This window comes from Grus americana, chromosome 11 (genome assembly GCF_028858705.1).
Source record: "Grus americana isolate bGruAme1 chromosome 11, bGruAme1.mat, whole genome shotgun sequence".
NCBI classification, from domain to species: domain Eukaryota; kingdom Metazoa; phylum Chordata; class Aves; order Gruiformes; family Gruidae; genus Grus; species Grus americana.
In genome coordinates, this window is record NC_072862.1 from 20,166,965 (window position 1) to 20,188,536 (window position 21,572).

The window sequence follows — 21,572 nt, forward strand, 5'->3', positions numbered from 1 at the left end:
TCAGAGTATGAATTCAAGCAAACAACAAATTTTTAATGTCGGAAGAACTCAGACAACTGCATCTACCAGGTAAATTTGTCATTTCTGAAGCTCAGCAGACTCACCAGCTCATCAAACACTGACACTCTGCAGAAGCTCTATCTGGGGATGAAGGAAACTGCTCTGCTGGCATACGAAGGACTTGTGGTAACGTACCATTATTTCCTCCCTTCCCCCTACACTCGGTTCTCATATTTAGATTACTAACTTCACTGCTGCTTCTGCATAGCTGTGCTTCAGGATCATGTTTCAGGATGTAATTAGCCTTACAAAAAAATAAAGGGAAAATGCTTCAGTCATTTTTTTTCCATGCATAAGCTACAACTTATGGTGAAATCATTGCTGTAAAGGGACAAAAGAAAAATTTTCCATGCTAAAGCTTCAACAAAAAGGTTTGCTTCTTATAGATTATAGGCTATACGGGCAGGAGTGGATTAAGAAAATATGAATTGAAGAAAACAGTTCTAATTTTAATAAATGTTTTTATGTTAAGGTTATGCTTGCCAAAAATATATCATCTCTGTAGAATAAGAAATATACATTAAAATCATGCCACCTGGAAACTAAATTTCTAAATACATAAACCAGAACTGAATAAAATACACATTTTTGTGTCTTTTGAAAACACTCCATTTTCCTGTTCCTTATGCAACTGTAAGTATTGAAGGAGAATTTCCAGCTGTGCCTTGTCAGCCTACGGACCGAACATATTGTGCTGCTTTTCATTTTCCTTAAGTGAGCTTTTTAGTTCTCCGAGTAACAGTATTAGCTGATTCTCTGCACACAGAACAGAACAGCGCTTTGTCCCCAGGGAAAGAAGCTATTTCAGACTTAACTAAGGAATCATCTAACATGTTTCAACAATCCCTACTGTTTCTCTGTTTGTTTTAAAGATATGACTGTGATTTTGTTTCATTTGCAACTGGAGACTAAATGACACCAAGCAGAATCTGCTGTTAGGTTAGATTACAAGGTAAAATGTTTTAAATTTTAAATTACTGCTTAAAGAATGGTGTTGAATGGCTTAAACTACATGTTAACTTTGCAAATATGTATGAAATAATATTAGCTATATTTAGCAATACTGAACATAAATGCTTTTCTAGATAAAGTACACAATACCAGTTGATCTGCTTTTTGTTTGGTATGAATGTTTGTTACGCACTTCAAGCTTAAACTAACTGAAAGTGCAATTAACTTTGCTGGTATGGCTAAATGTAATTAGTTTTATATACAGTAAATTTAAAGATGAGTATGTGAAAAATCTTCGTAAATCACTTTAATCCCTGTGTATCATGAGAAATAACCTTGACAACTTAGAAACATGTTTGAATTTAGACTGAATAGATAAAGATTGCATAGATTGAATAAATTCTGATACTTGTATTTCTAAAGAGTCACTACTTTAAAAAATTAACTATTGCCATTAACATAATAGCAAAAGGACAGATACTGAACTTAGTGAAGATAAATATTTTGAAAGCTACAAACTACTGACCACATTGCATGATAAAAGTAAAGGTAATAAAGATGTTTACACATAATACGCATGATCTAAACATTTATGGGTAAAATTAAAAAAGGTATAGCAATGCAGTCATGTTGAGAGTATCTGGTAACACAATATAGTAATTTCATTACATTAGCTACCTATAATTTTATTTTGATAGGCAATCATTTATTATAAAAGTCTTATAAGATGAATAGTTTGAATTTCCCCCAAATTAAAAGTTGGCTGGCACTTTACTAAATATAACTTCCTGATAGATAATCTGAGGATTCCAGTCATGGGCAGTAAAGGCCCAACGCATTTAAGGCCTTTTTCTTGTATGACATTCACAACTGGGGCCTTAAAATGTGAGACAGCACCTATTAAATAAGCCAAGGAAAGAAACTTAGAAACGTAGCTCAGTATTTTGCATGCAAGGAACACCATTTTGTTGAAAGCAGCAATATTAAGTTTTCAGTACTGAAGAGTGAACTTGGTGTGAAGGTGTGAAAATATAGCATATAAAGTCACAGGAACATGATTAGTTTATAAAGACATATTATTGAAGGGGGTGTTTCCTGTTTATTTTTTTTAATTGATAATTATAATGTGTTTTATGAAAACAAGTTTCATTTTAAAATAATTGGATTTACTATGTTTTACTCTATATTGAAGTTAGCAGCAAAACACTGAAACATAGTTTGTACTGTAAATGTAATGTAATTCACCCTGCATTATTGGTGACTTTTAAAAACACATGCATAAAGAATGGAAAAGTATTTCAGTCATGCCATTATACGCCTCTGGTCACAAGAAGAAATGGTTAAATGTTAAAAAAAGCACAAATGTAATGTAGCAGTAGTGTAACTACATAGCTATGGCATTATTATAAAGTATACTATAAAAATGCAACCATAATTAAGATGTAACTAACTCAACAAAATGAATACACGTTCAAGACTTTTCTTTGTATATTCAGTTTTCCCTAAGGGCTCTTTGTGTGTTTCATTCAAACCCGTGGAACAGAAGTTTACTGTGTAATTTTATAGCCAGTCATTACCATGCAAGCAAGTTAGAAACCAAAAACATGAGGTCATTTGTCCTGCAAGCTGAGGTACTAAGAAACAAGCACTTTCTGAAAAAGAACAGACATCATCAATGCAGAGTACAAGCTTCTGCATCTATTTGATATGTTAACTAACAGTAATTTCTGTAAATAAAGTCTATATACCATTTTGGAATAACTGGTTTCTAATGGGTAGAAAGGAGTAAACTAAAGTCTGGATTAATTTCAGAACCCTGCTATTACATGAGACGTTATGTGGATTTATGCGAGATGCATCTCAAATTCCCTTTATATGGGAATAAAAATATTAGCTTAGCTTAAGAAAATTCTGCAAATTAATATATACATTTGCTATAATATTTTAAAGTTAAAATACTGGAACACAGAACCAACAATATTAGAAAGAAGTAAAAACATACTGTTTTAAGCTTATTTACTGCCAACTTCCCATTTAAAAACAGGATATGAGAATTATGCTGTGGAAAGCATGAAAAACATGCAATCAATCACATGCCTTATATTAAAGAAAAGTTAGGCAACTTGTATCAAAAAGATGACCTATTATATAAACCAGAAACTACCAAGACGCATAAACCTTTTAAAAAAATCTGATTCAGGCAAAAACACAGTTCAAGTTCCTGAAATATTATTACCCCGTATTTATACAATATAAGTAATGATAATAAGACTAACTCCAAAATGAAAGGCTACATATAAAGCCAGGCTGACAAACATTAAGAAATCCCCTTAAGACTTCATTAGAGAAAAAATACAGACATACTCTAAGCCTTGTCTTGGCTACAAAGACTAAGTGCTCTAAGTCTCAAGTTCTTCACTAATTCTCAAAATCACAAGACGACGAGTGTCTTCAGACTCTACCATCTCAGCTAAAATAGGCCACAGGACAAGAGCATTTCCTTTTTGAAAGAATTATGCCAACAGAGCTATGACAAATCATTAACAACTTTGGACATGCACAGCCTTATTTCCACATTGGTATAGCCATTGCTGGATATGCTTTCTATGCATACTCCTGAATCTTGACTGCTCTGTTTTGGAATGCCACCTATTTGTGACAGAAAATGTACTTTTTCTGTCAGAAGCACAAGAAGGCTCAAGATATATAGTCATTTTGAATTTCTTAGAAAGTAAATGCAGAACACAACCCATTATAGATCAACCTTTTTAGACTATCTATGCTTAATAAAAACTTCCACTAGCAAAGCAGATGTGGTATGTCACAAATAATGCTATTCTGTTCAAACTTCCAAAAGGTCTCCTCTCCTACAGAACTAGTAAGATTCTGTTAAAGAAGAGGATGGCTAGAAGTGGAAGCAAATGCAACATCTTTTTCATCTATGGTGAAAAATACCTTGCACAGAAATGACAAACCAAAAGCATTTGGGGCAGAGTATCAGAAACAAATTGGGTATTTTTTTGTTACTTTGCCATTCCCATGTTCAGAAGTTACAACAACCTGGGAGAGATATTAGCAATCAAAAAAGTGAAGAAACACTTTACAGCTCTCAAGAACTCCCTTGCTGGGAGCAGTAACAATTGCTAAACTACAAATTTGGCACTGCAAATCTCAACTACCTCTTTAAAAGCACCCCAAATACAAAGCTAGCACCTATTTGAATTTGACTGTTGTCCTTAAGGGCAGAGAACCAGAAAACTAAAATTGCTTGCTTTAGCTTTCATAGGGCAATTTCTTTTCAAAAGGAAGCTTGGTTATATTGACCTACCATGTATTGGTCCACCTGCTTTGAAAAGTGCACCGACATAATCCTAAAAGCTCTCTAGGTATCTAATTTTCCTCTTTTTTTCCCACTCCAGGATACTTTCTGAGACACACAACACCATGCAGGCTACATCATTAGTCTATTATTTCCTACTTGCCTCTCTGTGCATTGATTTTTCTCAAAATGAAACTAGTGCACTTCTCAGGAGGCAAAGGAGAAGAATGCACTACAGAGGATTGAGAAGGAGCTCCTCAGCAGGGCACAGGTCCCCAAGACAGCCACGGATGAAGCTCCCAGCTCCTGCTGCTGTAGTACCGGGCATACCTCTTATTAATATTGATGACGGTGTTATGGGAGTATTTGACTCTCTCATAGGTGTGGGTGGACATGAATCTAGTTACAGTGTCTTACCAGGTAAGAATAAAGCCCCTCTACTACTCAGAGTGGGCCCATTTTTCTCTTGATTTATAAATTCATGAAAGCTTTATTTGCACTATACTTGCAACATATACTGAAATAAAACTCAATTACCTTTTTGTGAACCTACTTTTGTTGCCTTTTACGGTAATTTTGTTGTTCGCATATGAAGCTTTTTAATTGTCTATGCTTAAGCCTTCCAGAGAATCCTGCTTTGCCAGGTAATAATATTTTCTGCAATTTTTCTGCATTTTCATTTCATCTTAAGTAATAAAAGTTTTGTTGGGATATTTTCATAACTTCAAATGTGTAGCAAGTTTGAAGGCCATTTTGAAGAATTTCTTGCTCAATGTATCTACTAAGTCAATTAATGTTTCACTGAGGCCTTAACACCACTAACACCAGTGTTATTTAAATGGATTTAAGTTCTTTTTTTTAGTTGTATTTTTGAAAAGCATCATTCAAACTATGTCTACATACAGTATTTCAGGAATAATTCTTTATTTTGCAAATAAATTAATAACACATGGTAATACATGCAATATGAAACATGTTACAAACAAAACCCTTTTGATGCAAAACTAAGCTAAGAGAGAAAAAAAAACACTCATTCAACACAAGATCACTCTTATACTCCATTTATATTGAGAACCCAGATTTATTTATAAGGAGGTCAATAGTATGATTTATATAAAACTTGCCTTTTTGGTGATCTAGAGTTTTTCACATTGCTGCACTAACATGTATTTTAGGGTTTTTGAAGGAGATGTAGGGAAGAGGATTTGATTTCTTATGAAAAACAAACAAAAGCATCATTTCATTGATCTTTACTGAAACCTGCCTTGGCCATCTTAATAGGACTCTCTCTACAGGCTCCTCAAAGAATGCAAGACTAGACAGGGATTAAGAACTGACAGCTGTTAAGTGTTTCTTTGGTCCTTAGTGCAGTAAAGGAAGAAAGAACTCTTGCTCTAGGATGCTTGTGATTTTATGTTCAATGTCACAAACAGGAAATTACGACTCTCAAAACAGGAAATTAAGATTCACAAGAATCTAAAAATCAGACATCCATTCTGAAGATAAGAACTTCTGAATAGAATCACAGAATGGTTTGGGTTGGAAGGGACCTCAAAGATCATCTAGTTCCACCCCCCTGCCATCATGGGCAGGGACACCCTCCACCAGCCCAGGTTGCCCAAAGCCCCATCCAGCCTGGCCTTGAACACTGCCAGGGAGCCAGGGGCAGCCACAGCTGCTCTGGGCAACCTGTGCCAGGGCCTCAGCACCCTCACAGGGAAGAATTTCTTCCTAACATCTAATCTAAATCTCCTCTCCTTCAGCTTAAGGCCATCACCTCTTGTCCTATCACTGCAATCTATGCTATCTACACTACTATCAGTATTTTTCAATTTTGAAACCCCAATTATTAACCAATTGAAAATTATTGAGATGTTATGATACTTCATTTCTTTTCATAGAAAGAGGTTCAAAGGTTGAAGAAAGGACACTGGGATGTGGTGAGGAACCAATACAGGGTTGTGTCCACTCTATAGCTAATCAATATGAAGACACGGATACTTCCATTCCAGCACCAAGAGATCACACACTGAGTAAAATCGCCATATGCAATTTTATGAATTTTATGAAAAAAATAAGAATGCCCTAATTACATAAAATGATAATAATGTATTTTTATAAGCAAAAAGTTAAGCCTTTTAGCGTGTCACACAAGACCACTAGGTTAGTAGTTCTCGATTTAAATGACAAAACTTATTTTAGTCACATTTTCTTAATAATTACTATTTGTTGCGAGTCGTTACTCTCAGAAAAGCTGAACCATTTCAAATCAAATATTTTTAAGTAAAGGGTTTTAATGGGAAAACTAGCAAAACTCTTGACTATAGCATTTCTAGTGTGTACTACAGTATTACTCTTATAATACATACTACTAATGTCAAACCTTTAATTTAAAAATACTTTTTAAATTAAACAGAGGAAAATACCACATAAATAGCATACACTTCATGTAAGATATTCCAGTTTCTCTGTCAGAGACCATCAGTCATGCTGAAATAATGCAAGGTTCTTCCCCACTCCCCGCCTCATTTGTGTCTTTCTATCTGGACTTGCATCCAAAAGCTGAGCTAAAACCACTGAACTCATTTTATTTGGAACTTCATGCTGAATTTACACCATATTTCCAAAGGTTAAAAGTCCTGTGCTCATCTGCCAAAGACTTGAACCACAAGGTATTTTTTAGTCTAGCTTTTAAAGTTCAAAATTTTTTCAAGTTAATGTCAGATTTGGAAAAAACAGAGCCTATTAAATAATAGAAGACTATTATTAATCATGCTTCAGAACAGAAGAAAATGCAATCCAAAACTACTACTGCTACTTATTTTGCTCCTAGTAGCCTAAAAAACAATTTACAGATATCATATTAACAGTTAAATAGAGGTTTAACAGTAACCAGACATATCTCCTTCCTCCATATAAAAGTCACATGAACCATTTATATTAAATCAAAGTTCACCACAACATAAGACAATTTGCAGTTGTCTGTCCTTTACAGTCTGCCCATTAAGCAGTGCACAATAGGATGTACACTGTTGCACTATTTCTAATATCTCCTAAAGCTCACTGCTCCCTGCTTGTACCACCATACAGAAGTTATTCAGTGGATGGGAAGTCTAAAGAGCATCTCAACACAGCCTTTATTCTGTGTCACAGGAGTTAGGTGAATTCCAACAGAATACTAAATAGCAGTTCTGCAATGCAATAAAAGGAGACCTCTTTGCCTTTGAGCACACACGTTTGTTCTGTCTTTTTAAGTAACTCTCATGCACGCAGAAAACAAAGTAATTTGTTAAAGAAGTCTGCAGAGGCCAAGGCCTGATAACCAGTATCTTTATGCTTATTCAGACAAGTTTTGCACCAACTTCAGATACAGTCTAGCAGCTAAAATAAAATAAAGAATTTAAGGAAGCACAGAAGAATTTCCATCTCAAGCCAGATATGTTCCTCTGGAACAGCTGACATTTTATTGTTTAACATGAGAAAGTGTAGTGGGTTTTTTGTGTTTCCTTTGGAGATTATTTAAAAGAAATATTGTGGCTTCCTGGCAAGCACATAAAAACAAGATCCAAAAGTCAGGATCCAGCAAACAGCTGGATTACAGATACCTGGGTAGAATGACAAGGGACTAACATTAACTACATAACTACAGCCAACTAACATTTGGCCTGGGCTAATTCATGTCCTCCTTCAGTTAACAGGGCTTGAGGTGATTAGAGCAGCTGAAATGACACGTACATATCCTGGACCTTTGAAAACACAAGATGCAACTGTTTAAAAAATTAATTTCTTGCCCCTTCCATCCTGAGAGTATTTTAAAAGATCATTTTTAAACATATGAGGAATATAGAGGAGCATCTAAACAGGATGATTCTGATAATTTTTATGCCAGAAAACAGGTTTGTATGCAACGGTCTTTAAATAGAAGGGCCAAGGAATACCTTTGTTATGAAGCTGAGAGTAGGACTGCCTTGAAGGACTTTGCAAAATGCCTGATTTGGAGTCAAATATTAATTCCAGAGACATTTTAAACCAAATATTTACAGTAGTTTTGTCAGGAAATTTAAAGACTACTCTGAATACTCTTCCCTTGAAAACTGAACAACCAAGCATGGACCAGGGTGGAGTGTGGGAAAACAAACCCTGCAAACAATCCCTTCAAAGACAATTTCTCTATCGCAAATGGAAGTCTCTTGCATGTAAATTCAGTTGAGATAAGATTTTTCCACTGTGTTAGACCATCTTCATCTGAAGGACGAAGTCAAACCAAATAGAAAAAAAGGATTTTTTTTTTGTTGTTGTTTTTTTTTTTTTGTTTATACACCGGAAAGTGAAAAGTAACTTAGAAATGGGTTTTCAGCTTGAAAGGAACACTTCAGCAATGCATTCTTACATTAATTAGAGGAAAAGGAAGGTATGTAGGGAGTACAGATTCTCACAAGATTCAGAGGTACACTCAAAAATAGGAAAAGATTTGCATGGGATGAAGAATCTCAACCTTGGCTCTCTTCCTCTCTAAAGACCAGAAAAAAGCATTATGCTGAAGTGCAATGTTTATCCTGGAGTCTGGATGACAAGTGCCCAGGGAAACTTTTCTGAGGTAGACTCCATCACTGGAAGGAAACAGAGGCTTGGAATAGTTCCCTTCCCAAGTCTTCACGCTCTCCAAACAATTTGCCTACTGAATATCTGAGTATAGCTTACAAAAAAAAAAAATCTCTTCTACATTTCTTTCTGAAAATTTCAACTGGCACCCTGACAAAATCTCATTTTTTTGTAGATTCATGTCCAGAACCTTTGGAGATGAAATATTTATTAGCATAAGTTGTTCAAGCTTGCTACTTTCCTAGCAGAGGTGGGTTTTTTTCAGATAAAGCAAGTTACAGGGAAGAGAAGGTTTTTGCCGTCTTACCAGTCATTACAGAATGGACTTTACTTCAATTAAGCCTATGAACAGTCACTATGAAGTGAATACCATTACTATTACTAAGTTGCAGAAAACACAGCTACAAAAAATGAGGAATAAGGATAAGATATTCAGAATAGGGTGTATTCTACATACTTGCAAAACGAAAACAAAATAGTAGGGCTTCTTTCCTTTCAGTTTAAGCTATTTAACTCCAATTTTCTTTTTCTTTTTTTTTTTTTTTTCTTTCTTAGGAAAGAAAGGGCACTGCACAGCTAATGGCATGATTATGTATGATAAAGCTGTCTGGTCTCCCAAGCCTTGCATTACCTGTCTCTGTTCAAAAGGAGAAGTGATATGTGATACAACCATGTGCCACCCTCTGAAATGTCCCAAAACTATTATACCTGCAGGAGAATGCTGCCCGGTTTGTTCTGATAGTGGTACGGTACACCATAATATTTTAAAACTATCTCATGCAAAACCTAACATAAATGTTACAGTTAATGATATCAAGGATTACACATTATCCTTTTACAGAGAAAATAAGTCCTGAATTACATAAGAGCAGGTCATCATAATTTCTACTCAAGCTGACTTCAGTTTCTTAGAGTACACTGGCTGTTGGATGAGTTTGATATAATATTTAAAGAAGATGTTAAGTATGCAATAGTAAAGATAAATATATTTCTTTTTTTTATTTTCCCCTTTCTGCTTCTTCCCTCCTATCTGTACAAAATTTTGGTAAACGTATGAAGAAAGAACATCTAGTTACATTTTATATCCCACTTCCATTTACAAAGGATCAATCAATAACTACTAGCCATTATTAATGTACTAGACATACATAATATAATACAGTTTACAGACTGGTAAATCTTGTTAGGAGTGTAAAAACATGCAACTATTTGATATAAGTCAAGAGAAGAAAGTCAGCTTACAAGAGGAACAACAGAACTACAATCTTACTTGTTCTTGATAAAAATTTAAACAAAATCAGTATCTTTAAAAAGAAAAGGAATGGAGGACGTAAAGATGAAATGTGATTTCCTTCCCCCACTCCCAATACCCTATGTCTGCAAAGTACTGAACTTAACCTCCTCTGACCGTAAAAACATTATTTAGCCTCCTGTGTCCGTGCATGTGTGACACACAGAAATGCACTCAGTAGAGACATGACAGAAATTAACTGTAGAACTAGAAGTCATGTTGATTGAAACAACTAAACTCCTTCTATTTGAAATGCCCCGTTATGCAAGTAACAACTGCACTTTGGTAATGGAGTTAACACGTTTCCCTGGTGACCTCCCCACTTGCAGCATCTCTACACCTGACAGTCCCTTGCACAGGAGAACAAGTCTTAACCTTTGAGAATTTTATTCAAATTATTTTCCTCTCACTCCCAGACACATTCTTTTTCCTCTTTAGACACCTCCATAAACACAAAAAACCCTAATTAATACATTAGTTCAAAAAGGAAGAGAATGAAGGCTATATTAATTTCCCCACCTTCTTTCTGGAGTTGCAATGAATCACACCTGTCTACAAACTGTTCTGTATGGCTGGCTTAATCGTTTCCCAGTCAAGGCATATCTCTTCTGTCAAGCAGTAATATAAGACCATATTATCATTCATATCGTATTCAAATCATACTCTAAGGGGAATACTATTCTGCTATAATTAGCATATATTTACTGTATGAGGGGAACAATGTTTACTAAAACTTTAGTTTCATGTCCTCTTATCAGACAACTTTTTCTTTTGTTCTCATTGCCTCTGGTTAGCTTCCTCTTTGGATTCAAGTATTATTTCCCTGGATGACATAAGCGAGTTGTCTGGTGATTCTCCAGAACCCAATGACCTTGACAACACCAATGCATTGTCATCAGCACATACTCAAACTGAAAAAGATGAACTGCTTAGAACAGAAGTGGTGGAGTTGAAGGAGAAAAAGGTTCATAAAAAGAATGAAAAGAAAAGAAAAAGGAAAGGCAAAAAAAATCGACAGAAACATAAAGCCTATCACAGAGAAAAGAAGCCTATCACAAGAAAGGAAGCAGCAGCAGAAGAAATACAATATGAAAGTGATGAAGATGATGATACTTTGAGAATGCCATCTCGTTTCCCAATTCCTGTTCCACCCATAGAAGCTCCTCCTTTGCCACCTGGGTGTTCTACCTCGGACAGCACAGTAAGCTGCATTAATGCAAAACTTACACAAATACCACCAATCTCAGATCCAGAGCTAACAAGTCTAGACCTTACAGGTAAATAATGGGTATACTTTGCACAATTTTTCTCATGAAGTAACATTATCCATTCTCAAATGCAGTTAACAGTAGTGTTAATGCTTTGTCACTTCTTATCATAGAAATGTATTAGAATGAATTTTACAGGTAAGCCTCTAAAACAATAAATTAAAAATGTTAGATTGGCTTACTAGTGTTTAAATACTAATATGAATAGATCTACACACAATTGTTGTACATAATACAACTATTTCCATAATACATTTTTCATGTACAATACTACACAACTCATATGCACACTGTAATTCATAACTTAAATTATTTTCTTGAATTCTGTCCCAGGAAATAGTATCACTACTATCTCGGATGAAGCATTCAATGGGATACCTAATCTGGAATGGATTGATCTGAGTAAAAATAATATTACCTCTCCTGGCATAGGTCCACAAGCGTTCAAAGTAAGAAAACCTAACTTTTCTAATATCCTATGAATAACTATTGCTTAAAGGAAAGTTTTTCCTGTTTTTCAGTCTATGGCTCTAAAACAGTTTGCACCTAGTATGAGCAACCATCCTATAATTAGAATACAGTTAAATCTGGCTATTTCAAGAAATCTGTCATAATCAAGAATGCATAGAGATTTTTGAATGACATTCACCAAGTATTAAATGTTAAACAATAAAAGAGAGAGAATTTTCTCATATTTCATCAATTGCAATTGAGAGATTTCAGAACTGAAGAGCCCATATTCCATTAAGAACACCTGGGATACTCAGGCCCAACATTTGTAAATTTATGCATCATCTTTCCCACTACATTAGCTCTATTGAGCTTATGCTCTTGGATTCCCAAAAAGATCTGCTAATGCCAAGTCTTGTTATAAAAATCCACTCAGCTGAGTGTCATTGTATTCTTAGTTAAAATTAACCTAAAATCATTTTTGTGGTTTAAAATTTTTTCATTTGTGAACAATATTATGATCTGGAACATAGCATCATCAAACAGAATATACCAAATACAAATGCCGTTCTTGTAATCAGCTGTATGCTTACTGTTGACTGTCTTTAATGAGAAACTTTCAAGCCAGTTAAGACAAAACTGGAGGAAAGCAGACTTCAGTGCATCCACTGCTAAAACAACTTTTCAAGAAATGCCCACTACTGCATGATTCATGATGTGCAATTATCAAAATTAAACTATGATAATTTTTCATACCAATTTATTAAGGAGGCTGAAGTCATAAAAATCCCAGGTCACTGAAAAAGTTGCTGTCATTATGCTTGAGTAAAGTAAATTTGGTCACCTACAGAAAATCATCAGTTTGTTCACAAACGAGCAGTATAAACACATAATCTATACACACATGTACTTTGAACTCCTAAATACTGCAGTAGTGTAGTAAGGTAATACCTACATGACTCAAAGACAGTAGCAGTAATACAAATAGTTATGATTAGATAGCTGCAGGATTGGCCATGTGAAAAGTTGACGTGCTCGATCAAGCTCTTCCGATTACACACGTTAACTGGCACCCTTGTTAATATTTAGCATAAAGAAACCAATTAATTAGACTGGTAGGACAGATTTATTTTTTTTATTCAAAACACTGGATACTAGCACACTGCTGCTGAAAAGCTTCAAAACGCATATGTTTAAGAAAACGTTAACTATGATTATACAATATGTCTGACCATATATTTTACACCTTGATAATCTAAGTTCTTTTCTTCATCCCCATGATTAAGATCCTGAAAAAGCTAAAACGTTTGTATTTGGATGGAAATATGCTGGTACATATTCCCTCTGAATTGCCATCAACTTTGGAAGAAATAAAAATAAATGACAACCACCTTCATGCCATTGATGAAGACGGCTTACAAGGTATTTAGAAAACTAATATCGGTCATATGAAAAGATTAAAATAAATTTGAAAAGCAGAATGTTCAACCAAATGAATCTGGTTTGATATAAAAAAAAATAATTGCTAGCTTTAAAGTGCCCTGTTTTCAAAAAGCAACAAAAGATGTGATTTGCATGACAAAGTTTTTTAAAATTACATTTCCCCTTCTTATGCAACTGCTACTCTCCCAAAGAAGCTTGTATTTAAGGTTACAAAGCAGAGATAGATTTGAAGTATGTTGAATATACTTACTCTCCTGACCTATAACCTGATCGCTTTACGTGTGGTGAAACTATATTCATTATTTTTTAAACTGCATGAAAGCAAACAGAATTTGATGTGCATTAAAAATGATGCAGAATATAATTGGAGTTAACCATGAGCATTTTAAGCCAAGCTACATGTCAGCTGATACAAGAAGAAAAAAAGAACAAAAGAAAGGGTACCATCCATGTCATAACTTGACTGACTTTTCTGCTCCCTTTCCTCTCCTGCCAAAAGGGTCCCCATTTAAACTGGATCAGTTTAGTGATACAGCTCACTATGGAGCAATACGAATGCTTGAGCTAAGACGAATAAAACTTGGGCCAAGGGCTGCAAGAGCCTTTAAAATGATCAAATGGCGCTGTTAGGAGGAGCTATACAAAGCATCTGTATAAAAAAAGTTATTCAAATTATTTGTGAATGAGGAACTTCTTATTATGAAATAGTATTTCCTGCTTACATACATTGATCAACACTGGTTTCTTCTGTGACCTGCATTTGGACGGCTGAGGAGGAGGAGGAACAGTATAATCCATGAAGGGTTCTCAGCACAGTACAGTAAGTGGTTGGAAGGAGAAAAGCAGGGAGAGGAAGAAGCTATGAGCCCAAAGAGTGAGTAACATCCCCATTATCACGTGATGGAGACCCAAGGAGATCATTGGGTGCTGCACAAAGGCCAGCACCCACATAGTCCAACATCATCTGCACATAACCATGGAGTAAGAAGGCCTACAGGGCAGCACTACCCACAAGTCCTACAGCTGCCTTCTTTTCATTTCCAAGTGGGAGAGAAAACTATAAATAAAGCTCTAGTCAATCTAGTTCTACAAACTAATAAACAACATAATTCTATGATTATGAGATAATAAATGAAAATCCTTTCACTACATTTCTTCTTTGCTGTGAACTGATCTGAATAATGTTTAAGACAGATTTTAAACACGCATTTTAACAAGATATGAGATGGCATTAACTAACAGAAATTCCAACTTTTTCTCCTCAGATTTAAAGAACTTGGTCACCCTGGAATTAGAAGGAAATAAACTCAGTGAAGCAAATGTCAGTCCTTTGGCCTTCTATCCTTTGAAAAGTCTGTCTTATTTGCGACTGGGAAGAAATAAATTTAGAATTATCCCACAAGGTCTTCCTGCCACTCTTGAGGTAAAAACCCAAAACAAAACCAAAAGCAAAAAACCCCAACAGAACAAAAAAAGCTTCATTTTTCCAGACATTTTCATCATTTTTTTTTTTCCTACTTACTGCCTTAGTATTATCAGGTAGAGAGAAATTTACATTTTATAAATTTGGTTCTAGATATACTAGTAATTTTGATTCCTAAATCATTATTTCTAGAAATGTACTTATGTACCAACTCCATCCCAAAATGTATCTTTTAAGTCTGAATTTATCTAGTACTGTCTCACAAAATACCATAGCCTGTGACTTCTGTCTCTTCAGTTACACGTAATTCACAAAACACTCCTAATACAGATAATGTCTTAGTGCAAAAACACGGCAAACATTGGGTTACCGCCCAAAGTAAAGTTCACAAGGCAGCAACAATAATAATGAGAGATCTAGAAAACCTGCTTCATAAGGAAAGACTGAAGGAATCAAGATTGTCTAGTATGAAAGAGAGAGAGAGAAATACTCTTTTGATGCCTATATCTAACTACCCTCCTCCTTTTTTGGCTGCTCTAAGTCTCAATTTCCCTGGTTTTCCAAATCTTTGCCAAATTCCACCTTATTTGGGGGGGGTGTGGGTGTTTGAACAAGAGGTTTATTTCTCTTCTCCAAACAGTTTCCTCATTCCTTGATTTTTAATCAAGTAATTTCTTCTGTTGGTAGTCTCCCTTCTCATTCCTCTGCCCAGAATTGATAATTGTTGTGGTGTTTTGGCTTGGTTCGGTTTTTTAGGGATGCTGTTTGGAAGGTATTTTCGTCCTCCTTTTAAATCTCTGTCTAGTTTCATTCTCTGCTTACCTCAATCTTTACTTCAAAGATAATTCTTGCTACCTATTAATTTCACCATCTCTCCTGATTCTATCTTTCCTTTTCTCTTTCTCATTTCAGTGATCTCGTATTTATTTCTTTTTATCATTGGCATCTTCCATAATCTGAAATGGGGGGGGGGGGATGATAAAATAAAAAGGAAACCCAAATCTAGCCAAGCCAACAATACCTCTTCTATAATATTAGCTGCTTCTACAGCTACTGCCTGCAACTTTACCTCAGCCTAATGTTCTCCACCACCCTTTCACTCATACGTTACATTTTTCTTTTTTTTTTTCCACTTCATCCCTCCTCGATGAAACAGTGAACACCTGGCAAGTTTTTCTACACTTCATATGCTTTGGGAACATTTAATTTTAAACTAACATCTAATAAATTTACAAACAATGATTTCCAGGCTACCAAGGTGTTTTTCTCTTTTCCCAAAGCCTTCCTCTACAGGCCCTAAATTCTATTTCAGGTCCATATATTATAGTAATTGCTCCATTTTTATTTCACATCGTATTTAGCCTACATTACAGCCATTATCAGGAACTTAATCTGTGTAAAACACGCAGTTTTGATATGTTGCAGAGTCACAGCATTAAGTTTTGTAAAATATTAACATTTTATGTTCCTACAAATTTGAAAGTTTCAAAGCTCACAAGTGCCCAGCAAAAATATTAAGAAAGCAAAACTCTTAATATTTTTCTCACTAATAGCTTTCCAAGACCAAAAAAAAATTAATTTCTTGTCAATCTCTCATCACTCTCATATTATATACTCTTACACTGTATAACTTCAGGCAAGACAAAAGAAACAATTGTTTTTCTATTTGGTCTATCAAAGCAATTTGCATTCTCACAAATGAGAAAACAAAATAATTGCTTTGAATAACCACGTTTCTGAAAGTCACGCTACAGCTACAGACTGACTCCGATTCAGATTATTATTTCTTTATCTAGAAATTAACGGATATATCAGGTAATGTGGAGGACAGGGAATAGCTACATTTTGAATTTGCAATAGGAAAGAATAGCATATTTTGCTTTCACAACTTTTCTTTCCAAATGCACTTACAGGAGTTATACCTTGAAAATAATCAAATTGAAGAAGTGTCAGAAATTTGCTTTAACCATACAAGAAACATAAATGTCATTGTGCTAAAGCATAACAAATTAGAAGAGCACAGAATAGCACCTTTGGCTTGGATAAATCAAGAGTAAGTATGAATCATTTAAAATACAACTATTTTCTATTTCTGTGTTATTAATGAGTCAGATAATGAAATAAATATTTGCACTTCATTACTTTTAATTGTAGTTAGCTTTTGATTTGCTTGTTTTTCTTAGCTAATTTGTCTTAATTTCCTTTGCTTAAATTGTATAACCTAGGAAGTATTCAAAGTCAGCTTTAAAACAAAAAGATCTTACACCTGAAATCTGTACCGTATCAAAATAAAAGTCTAAATATTTCTTCTGGCCATCCAATCAAAAAAAGGACATTAATTATTAATAATACTCCATACAATTATACAATAATTTGGTATTTATAGATCATTATCTCACAGGTAATTAAAAACAACTGAATACTGTCCTAGCCTTATTTCCCATTAGATTAAAAATTAAAGAAGTAAATAAGATGAAGGGAAGACTTTGCGGCCGCACTGTGTATGAGTAGAATATAAGCAGAACAAGCAATGAGAATGAAAGAAGCAAAAGACGATACAGCTTTTGATTCTTCTGGTAAATTATTTGCTAAGCTACGTAGGGTACCTCGCCATAACCATCAGCTGCAGTCCTATCAGTTGATTTCTGGATTTGTCAACTGCTTAATCTGAAAACCACCACACTGTTACTAACAACTTCTCTCATCTCTGGAAGTTAAACACATTTGAGTGATTCTAAAGGAGCCAGTCACAAAACAATTCAATATCAAATGGGCTTTAGAATAAAATTTAAAAATCCATGTCAATGGGATATCACTGAAGTCCCAGGCTTGTTATGTGTTTTCCAGTGTAACTCATTATTGCAATTCAGCAATGCTTATCAATCACAAATTAGTCCCTTGGGGTTCCTCCATTCAACCTTCTCTCTGTACTCATTACTGTAGATTTCTTCCCATCAACAGAATCATTGTGCTTAACTGATAATTAATGACTTCAATTCTTTCTATTCCCAGAGTAATTATGCATGACCATGTTCCATAAAATGCATTCTGTTCCATTAACAGAAACAAATTTCCCTTTGACATTTAGTTTCCTTGTAATCATGTTAAGCATTATTTTGTACAGAAAGTAGCTTTAACAATGCAGTATGCTATAATGTTTTAATTTTTTTTTCCTTTAATGCAGGAACTTGGAATCAATTGATCTCTCTTATAACAAGCTATATCACGTTCCCTCCTATCTGCCAAAATCTTTACTACATCTGATACTTATAGGAAATCAGATTGAAAGAATCCCAGGATATGTCTTTGGTCACATGAAGCCAGGGCTGGAGTACCTCTACCTGTCTTTTAACAAACTTACTGATGATGGAATAGATCCAGTATCGTTTTTTGGAGCATATCACTCTCTGAGAGAGTTGTTTTTGGATCACAATGAATTAAAGTCTGTACCATTTGGAATTGATGAAATGAGAAAATTACGTTTTCTAAGACTGAACAATAATAAAATAAGGTAATTTCCAAGCTCTTTGTTACATTACTGGCATTAAAATAGATGTTACAAGACACACTTTGTTTACTTTTAAGTAAGTCTTTCTTTAAAAAAATTCTGAAGGAGAAGCTAAATCTTGCATTTTCTACTGCAGTATTTCTGCACGTAATAGGAGAAAAGTGAGATTTCACCCTTCTTCATAGTTCTTGAAAGTGCTTATGAAGATGCTAAGCACCAGTTCTCTCCAGGAAATTAACCTGTAATACACCTTGGGCCACACAAAACAAAGGAATGTTAGAGGATCTTACATGTGTTGTACAGAAAGTGTTCATTCAGCAACACTTGGCAATACTTTCCTCAGGAAAACTACATACAAGATATGAATGAGAAAACAATGCAAGGAGAGAATTTAAAAAGAGTGAGTTATAAGAGTTCTCAATAAATACATTATTGAGAATATGTAAAGTTCTGATTACGTTAACATTTTCAAATCTCTAAATAAACAGCATCTCTAAAATAAATTATGAAGTCATGCGTTATCTTAAATAATTAAAATATAATTCCTCCCACAATGTCACAGGACAGTCCCTCCAGAACGCATCTGCAGGACTTCTCATATCACTGATGATGATGTTCACGAGAATAGTGAAGAGGAAGAGAATGAAGAGTCACGCTTGGAACATGTTCATCTTGAAAACAACTATATCAATACAAGACAGCTATCACCTCATGCGTTTTCATGCATAAGATCCTATTGCAGTGTTGTTCTTAAACCACAGAAGACCAAATAAACACCCAACTTTTGCATTGCAAACCCTATCTCTAGAAACACAGCTTTATTTATTCTCTGCTACTAACAGGTCTGCTTATTTCTGATTTAAACCCTTCTTACTATTATAAATAAGATACAGTATATTATATACTGAAGTAAGAGTAGTAGTGTATTTCTTAATATCGTTTCATTATAAAAACATTAAATGTAAAAGTAGAAGCTCAAGATTATGTCATAGATTTTTATTTCTATTCACAGAAATTCTACTTAAACACAATAGATCAAACTGTGCCCTCAGATACACCTCCACAAGATCAGATTTTAGAAAAGAAGAAAATAACTAAACCTTCAACTTGGTCCTGTCTTATTTAACTGAATTAAAAACATTTTAAATGGTATCATCAACTTTAAAAATGATACAATTAAAAGTTCTACAAACATTCTAGCAGTGCAAGAATCAAATTTCTTAAAACACACATAGTACTGGATTTTCTACCAAATATTTTGCAGTGATAAATTCTCTTCCAATTGAAATTTCATGGAAAAAATGTTAAAGTGTTTGGGGTTTTTTTTAAACAAAGTTTATTTGAAATTTTTTCATGTTGCCCATTTAGGGGGCTACTTAGACTTTGTCACAACTATAAAATATTCACTTAGTGCTTATTTGAAAGCTTCTAGATAGTCATAAATCACCGCTTCAGAGACAACATTGATAAAGCAGTTTCAGTAATACATTTGATATGAATGTCTGCTTAGGTATTCAATAGTAAGTGTTTACAAATAGACCTCTCTTTCCCTAGAAAGGAGTTCAGTCTCTTGAAGAAAAGAAGCATTTTTAATATTCTGCTCAAGATTTTAATACTATATTCTATGAAGTGGCCAAAATTTTGATAAAAGGTAGTGAATATTTTTATTTTAAAGCACAATCTCAATAAAAATTGAAAGTAATTCTAACATCTTTCATATTTCTTGAATTCTACAGTCCTTTCTAAGAGTAGGCTGGTGGTAGGAAATGATTACAGATCACTGCCAAGTCATTATTCTTCACACAAATACTTTCCACCTTCTCCTGGGCTACTCTGTAAGGCATAAAAAATATCTACCCTGTTTTCTTCAATATTATAGGTACTAATGCCTAATCATTTCTTCTTCAGAATGGATTGGAACAAAGGATGAAATGGATAATACAGAGATTGACTTTTTTAAAGGCATATAAAAGCTGTAAGCCACTGCACATCCTAAAAGGCACAAATTAACTACTCAACTGTAACTTTCTTGCCCTCACTCTGGAAGTGAAGGTTTCGCTATGCATTCCCCACACATCCCAAACTCCTGCCAACTGACATGTCATATAATCAGTATAAGCTTACTGTTCACACCACATTTAATGATGAAGGATCTCCAAACATTTTTTTTAGCATATTATAGACAGCATATATGAACACCCAAGTTTCGTTTTCTCTGAAGCTATGCAATCATGATAAAAACAAAATCACATTGTTCTAGTTCAAAGTTCTCCTTTACTCCAATAAGCTATTACCTGCAAGGCACAATGGTACTTCATCTGCAGCAAATGAAAAGATGATGTATTTCTGGTAAGAAATAATCCTAAGATATGTGGATTTCTGTAAAAAGATTACTTTGGATATTTTGTTTGGTAAACCATGGTCAGAAGTCATACCTTAGTGATTTGCTAAGTTTGGTAAAGAACGGTGAAATCAACAGGCTGAGTTTTTACTCACAATGTTCTGGTTTCGATGATTTCATGTCATTGCTTGTGCACTTTCAAGATTTGATTCCTTCATTCCTTTTGACTTTAGCTAATACTTTGACTAACATTTCTTTCTTTGTCAAACACCATTAAGTTCCCAAACTACTACTTTGAGAGAATAAAAACCCTAAATTATTAAAATTAATAATTTTAGTCTATTGCTAAATAACTTCAGACTTTGCAACACTGCTGAGCAGTGCTTTCAGAAGCTTTACTACGCATTTTGAATACACAGATTGACCCAAGGAGGGATTTCCAGATAAACAAGCTGATGTATTACACCATTGTATGCATTCTTTTAATAAATATAAGCAAAACACCATGTATTGTTGCAACTCTCTTCATTCAAGTAGACTACTTTTCTTATCAAAACATTCAGATTTATTTTATAAGACCCACTAGAAAATCTCCACTGGATTCACATGGGATAATGCTGCTAAAATACAGATGACTAAAGGTTTATTGCGACCACTAACATACTTTTTTCTCCAATATGTGCTTTTTCACTTTTAATATATCATAAAAGTGAATTTTATGCAAGTCATTTGTCTAAGGTTTTTCCTTTGGCCATTTAATACAGTGAGTATCAAGCTTGTCTGAAATTATGCTGTGATAAGTTGTTTCTACAAGAAGCACTCCATAACATAACACGACCTAAAATTAGGATGCAAAGGTAATGCCACAGTAGTGAAACAGAGAGACTGAAGGAAAAACGTTTTGGAATCAGAACAC

At 34.4% G+C, this 21,572-nt stretch overlaps 2 protein-coding genes across 5 annotated transcripts in view; one reads left to right on the forward strand and one right to left on the reverse strand.

Annotated features, from left to right (window-relative positions):
• CENPP (centromere protein P) overlaps nt 1–21,572 on the reverse strand; it is a 149,956-nt gene that overhangs the window by 34,609 nt on the left and 93,775 nt on the right. The window lies entirely within an intron of this gene.
• ECM2 (extracellular matrix protein 2) lies at nt 802–21,151 on the forward strand. Its single transcript, XM_054837715.1, has 10 exons — nt 802–1,012; nt 4,431–4,750; nt 9,488–9,676; nt 11,018–11,500; nt 11,825–11,940; nt 13,228–13,363; nt 14,650–14,807; nt 16,721–16,860; nt 17,992–18,318; nt 18,878–21,151. Exons 2-10 carry the CDS (start codon nt 4,456–4,458, stop codon nt 19,086–19,088), a joined length of 2,055 nt encoding a protein of 684 aa, XP_054693690.1. The 5' UTR covers nt 802–1,012; nt 4,431–4,455; the 3' UTR covers nt 19,089–21,151.

Bases quoted from the DNA above. Each gene is read 5' to 3' on its own strand.
- ECM2 (XM_054837715.1), top strand. From the start codon at position 4,456: ATGCAGGCTACATCATTAGTCTATTATTTCCTACTTGCCTCTCTGTGC. The intron at 9,677-11,017 runs GTACGGTACACC...GCCTCTGGTTAG, and splicing joins CCCGGTTTGTTCTGATAGTG to CTTCCTCTTTGGATTCAAGT. The intron at 16,861-17,991 runs GTAAGTATGAAT...CCTTTAATGCAG, and splicing joins TTGGCTTGGATAAATCAAGA to GAACTTGGAATCAATTGATC.